This window comes from Saccostrea cucullata, unplaced genomic scaffold, assembly GCF_032062105.1.
Source record: "Saccostrea cucullata isolate Sc308-1 unplaced genomic scaffold, CSIRO_AGI_Scuc_v1 ctg22795, whole genome shotgun sequence".
In the NCBI taxonomy this organism is placed as follows: domain Eukaryota; kingdom Metazoa; phylum Mollusca; class Bivalvia; order Ostreida; family Ostreidae; genus Saccostrea; species Saccostrea cuccullata.
This window is the reverse complement of record NW_026934558.1, coordinates 216-6,090: the sequence shown is the minus strand read 5'-3', so window position 1 is coordinate 6,090 and position 5,875 is coordinate 216. Positions and strand designations below refer to the sequence as shown.

General features: G+C 35.1%; 1 protein-coding gene across 1 annotated transcript; it reads left to right on the top strand.

The window, feature by feature from the left end:
- Positions 1-6: 6 nt before the first annotated feature.
- Positions 7-5,081, top strand: LOC134240995 (dipeptidase 1-like; the record flags this gene model as incomplete). Its single annotated transcript, XM_062723093.1, has 8 exons — positions 7-102; positions 1,034-1,214; positions 2,226-2,355; positions 2,446-2,596; positions 2,740-2,806; positions 3,426-3,602; positions 4,715-4,802; positions 5,006-5,081. Coding segments are annotated over exons 2-8 (797 nt in total), but the record flags the coding sequence as incomplete, so codon positions are not given.
- Between the last annotated feature and the right edge of the window lie 794 nt (positions 5,082-5,875).

Genomic DNA, 5,875 nt, shown 5'->3' with positions numbered 1-5,875 from the left:
AATTCCACTCTCAAAACGAAATACAGACGGCAATGGCGGGCCTCAATCAGTTGAGCTCCAAAGAGCAATAGCTTTACTGACCGATAATCCGTTAATTGACGGGTAAGTATTTACAGGTTGGAAAGGATTAATAAATTAATTGATTCGAATATAGAGTAAATTACATCATCCAAGTTAACCGGTCTAATAAAATAATGTATTCGGAACCTTTTATTTTTTGGTAATCACTATTCAGTAGGGTAATATGCCAGAGGAGTTCTCGATAATTCTGGCATGACCATAATGAGATTACAACGAGACTATAGATTGGTAAACTATTCAAGAAACTATACTTGGTGAACTAAAGATAAATAGCATTTATTGCGTTTCAGTGTTTGCCAATATTCAATCCCTAGGATAAAAGTTTTCAGTTTAAATCACGAGATTGTTTTTTTTTCTGTTTTTTTTTTAGAAAAAGTAAAATTATAAATTTGTTCTGATTGGAAAAAATGTCTTTCCAGTAATTTCAGTAAATATCCATTTTCTCACGTTGTTCTAAGGTAAGAGCGTCTGTTCTGAAGTCGCAGCGTAAGGAGTTGATCCTTACGTCGGAGGATCGAATCCCACTGTGGGACGTGGAGACCGGTCTTTCGGATGAGACCGTATAAACCGAGGTCCCATGTCGCAGTAGGTGCTGATACGAACAAGCTCCCTAACTGTTCAATGGCCGTTAATGCCGAGTATAGGACAAAATTTGCATCTTTCCATTGGCAAATGGTGGCGAGTGAAAAATTCTTGAGAGGGACGTTACAAAACATACAAACAAAGAAGCATGTTGTTTTCAATTTATCGCCAGTTGTTTCCTGCAAATTGTTTTTATCTATAACTCTTTGATGGACCAAGGGATGTATTTGTGTATTATTGCAATCTATGAAGGTGACAGCAATCTCTAACGAGAAGAAGGGATGGGGAATTATAAAGGAAGGGGGTTGATATTTATGTACTTGAGAGATAAAATTGGCATACACAGTACACAATATTTTTTTTCATATAGACATAATGACTTGCCTTGGCAGTTCAGACAATATTCGAATAATTCTGTGTATTCGGTTAACCTCGGACAGGACATGCGGAACACATGGACTGAGACATTGCCATTTGATGACACGAGCTTTCCCAGAATTCCGTCACAAACGGACATCCCGCGACTCAGAGCAGGAAAAGTTGGTGGACAAGTATGTATACTGAATTCTAGAACAGATATTCTTATAAATATGAACATTTTCAAAAATAATAAACTTACACTAAAATACCGACGAAATAGCAGCAATTTACGCTGTGCAGGATCTCCCCCTAACCACACAGACTTGATCATGATGTGTAATATATTTTTATATCCACAAATTTTCCTGATAATGCAACTATTAGACAAGACAATTCTGGCTATTCGAAGCTCGTTTTTGCTTAACCTCTAGTATAAAATTATTAAAAACAATTGAGTGAAACTGTCATTTATTCAAACAACAAATGACTAATAATAAAATCTATAATACATATTACAAAAAGTTATATAACAATTAATTGGCTGGACTTAAAACAAAATATTATATACAGTTAATCACAAATAAACTAGTTAAACATACAGATTAGCCACATGACATACTTTTTTCTTATCACATGACATAAAACAGTCCAGTCAATAATATAATGGTAAAAAACACTTAAAAAGCAAAAAGGTGGTGCACAAAAAGGTCATAAAGGAAGGAACATGCTGCCTAATAGCATGTGTCTTACTGCGCCACACGTGTAATATATTTTTGTTATAAATCAAATACATGTGTACGTATAATTTTACGTAAATGTTCTTTTTAAATAGATAATTATTATAAGACGTTGACAAGCCCCTGTGCCCTAATATCGTGGACATTTAAAAAAAAGTGAAAATTATGCAAAATTGTTAATTTACCCAAATCCACTACATCCACCTTTAGAATTATTTATTTACATTTACCTTCACTCTTTCGCCATGCTCCATGAACATGGAAGCTAGATGCGATATATCTGGAGTAGATACTACCTTAACAATGCTAAAAATCTAAATTTCTGTAATAGTAAACACGTATATATATATATATATATATATATATATATATATATATATATATATATATATATATATATATATATATATATATATATATGTATTCTTATATTAATTTTTGTTACTATTCAAAATTATGTTGTAGTTTTGGGCTGTCTTTGCCGGCTGCAACTCTATTGACAAAGATGGTGTAAGACTAGGTCTCGACCAAACTGATGTTATTCTTAAGTACACTGACAAATATGACGATTTCCAACTAGTCACCACTGCTCAAGGTAATATCTACATTTTATATCATTAAATTATCATAAATATATAACAGTATTTAAATCCTGGAATTCCTGAAATTCAGTCTTTTATAACAGGTATAACAGATGCATTTAATGCCGGGAAGATTGCAAGTCTGATTGGTGTGGAGGGGGGTCACATGATTGGGAATAGCCTGGGCGTACTGCGCATGTACTACAGACTCGGTGTCAGATACATGACCTTGACACACAGCTGTGATACTTTATGGTACTTTTTGTATTTTAAAATATTGTTATTTCATTTTTGCTGTTAGTTTTTTTTACCTATGGAGATATAATTACCTATCCACTAAATCAAAGATGTATACAAGGATTTAAATTTTATCATTTAATTTATTTATTATTTTATAGGGCTGAGAATTATAAGGGAGACACAATGACTCCCCCGCCAAACAAGGGATTGACAGGCTTTGGAGAGGTATACCTGTGAAAGATGTGTAATACTGGTTAACTATTACATTTGAAAATATATTCTAAATGAATGTTTTGGCAGAAACTGCGTAATCTCCCTCAATTGAATGACAAAGCCGTGTGCATTCAATGGTTTGTCCCGCTCAGAATCCTTTCTTCAATGTCACTGGACAAACATTGACACTTAGATTTTTGCTACTGTATTCTCTTCCTTCTATTTCCTTCTTCAACTCTTCTAATTCTTCTTCCTCTTCTCTCTCTTCAAGTCCGTCGAATTGAATAATTATTAAATGGTGTCCCATGTCAAGGATTACACCCCCTCGGTTCGCTAAAGATCATTTTTTCTGATTTTCGAAAGAGTTGGCTCATTTGGGGACCGCTAGAGTAACCCATGCATGTATTTTCAGTACTGTTTATACAATATTTAGATTCCCCAGCCGAAATTTGGCTGAAATATTGCAGACTCGGAGTAAAAAACAATAATCATTCAATCATCTCTTTCTTATCCCCCCCCCCACTCCCCCGTCCCAAGCTTAGTTTTTTAAAGAGTTTTGTAGACAAACGATATTCCATCTGCTTTTAAAACTTTCAGTGGTTGACTTCAGTTGTTTATGTTTTCATTGCAGAAAGTCGTTAAAGAAATGAATCGTCTGGGAATGATAATAGATCTGTCACACACTTCCATCCAAACGCAGAAAGACGCCATGAGAGTGTCACGTGCTCCCGTGATTTTCAGCCATTCGTCGGCTTACGCTTTGTGTAATCATGCCAGGAATGTGAATGACGAAGTCCTAAACTTAACAGTAGGTATTCTGTGCCGCTAATATACAAGAGGCCTATGGGCCACATCGCTCTCCTGAGCACTGTGGCTAGGAAAAAAAGCAAAAATCTATCCAGCATTGACAAGCTTTAATGCAACCTTCCCTTAAAATAGGGATGGGTATGATTTGAATTAACTTAAATCTACACTAACAAAGAATGCTCGCATAATGCTTTGACTTACTGTGGCTTTTTCTCATTTTGGCCTTACCCTACCTCCAAGGGTCATGAATTGTACAAACTTAAATCTACACTACCTGAGGTTGCTTCCATAGTAATATGACTAATTGTGACTCTTTTGTTCTTAAGAAGAAGCTTTTTGAAAAGTTTTCCTATATATATTCCTTTGTTTGAAATTGATCGTCCATTAATTGTAGCTCCACCCTACCTTCGGGGGTCATGAATTGTACAAACTTGAATCTACACTACCTGAGGATGCTTCAATTTAAATATTACCAATCATGGCTCTATTGTTCTGAGAAGAAGATTTTTAAAGATTTCTCCTGTATATTCCTATATAAAACTTTAATCGTCCGTTGTAGGCCCGCCCTTCACCCGGGTTTCATGATTTGAACAAACTTTAATCTACTCTACCTGAGGATGCTTTCACATTAGTTTCATCCATCAAGTCCAAGTGGTTCTTGAGAAGAAGATTTTTAAACCATGCCACCAAAATGTCAGTGTTTCTCAATTTTATCCCCTTGAAAGAAGGCGTGGTCCTTCATTTAGACAAACTTGACTTCACTTCACCCAAGGATGCTTTGTGTCAAGTTTGGTTGAAATTGTCTAAGTGGTTCTGGAGAAGAAGGCATAAATGTGAAAAGTTTACAGACAGACAATCAGCTAGAGAGACGGACTGACGCCGGACAAAATGTGATCAGTAAAGCTCAATTGAGCTTTCAGCTCACGTGAGCTAATAAGCTCCAACCTAACCTCCTTCCCACCCACCCACTTCCACTGCGAACCCAAGTCTGCATTTTTCGGACGAGAACGTATATTTCACAGGATTTGATCAGGTGATCAACTAGGTTCATTTCCCAGAGAACTATTTAACGTTGTTTATTTCTTAATATTAAATGATGTGTTTATTTTACAGAAAGAGAACAAAGGTCTTGTAATGATCAACTTTTACAGAGGTTATATAAACTGTACTGGCTCTAACAGTAGTATATCTGAAATTGCTGGTAAGTTATAAAAATATCCTTAGCTTAACAAGAGAAGGCAAAGTACATGTGTGCTTCATTATGCTTTATACACCGTGCAATTGTTCAAATACATCCCCATTGCCTTCCATATATATCCTTTACAGAAAAAAATGCTTCTTCTTTTCATAAATTTCATTTTAGTATTACATATGGCCAGTTGGTTTCTTTTTCTTTCATTATAGATCACATTGAATATATAAAGGATTTTATTGGTGTTGATTACGTGGGGATTGGTGCGGATTATGATGGAGTGCCGGAGTAATTATCTTTTTAAATACAAATATCATGAATATTAATTTGTTAACAAAAATAATTTCCACAGCAAGTATTTTTTTTAATTTAAAATTTTATTGTTAAAAAAAATAAATATGCAGTAAACCATATTAATTCGAGTTAGTTTCCATCCCATACGTGTGCAACTGCACCTTTGAAAAACAATCAGATGCATTTATAGGAACATGTTGCATCAAAAAGTATGGTGAAAAATGAAATGATATCTTTCTCTGCCTGTAGGTCCAAGTTTTCCATAGAAATATATAGAACAAATCTTTAAATATCTTCTTCTCAAGAACCACTGGGCCAGGAAAGCTGAAATTTTTGTGGAAGTATCCTGGTTTAGTGTAGATTCTAAATTGTTAAAATCATGACCCCCGGGGGTAGGGCGGGGCCACAATAGGGAATTCTAAGTTTTACATGGAAAAGTATAGAACAAATCTTTAAAAATCCTCTTCTCAAGAACTACTGGGCCAGGAAAGCTGAAATTTATGTGGAAGCATCCTTGTGTAGTGTAGATTCTAAAGTATTAAAATCATAAAAGGGAAGGGGGTAGGGGGCAAGTGCATGGTATAATCATACTAGACTGTGTTTTTCAAACTAATGATATTCAAGGTTTATGGCCACTTGCTGGGGTTTAACTGTTCATTTAGTGCTTTTTTTTTGAAGATCTCTTTCTCTTTTCTTCTTTGTTTGAAATAAATGAGATAAGTACATAGTTCTGATAAGCAAGAGTGTTTCTTCCAAAATTGTGGGATCCGTGGGCGCCGAGTTAGTGG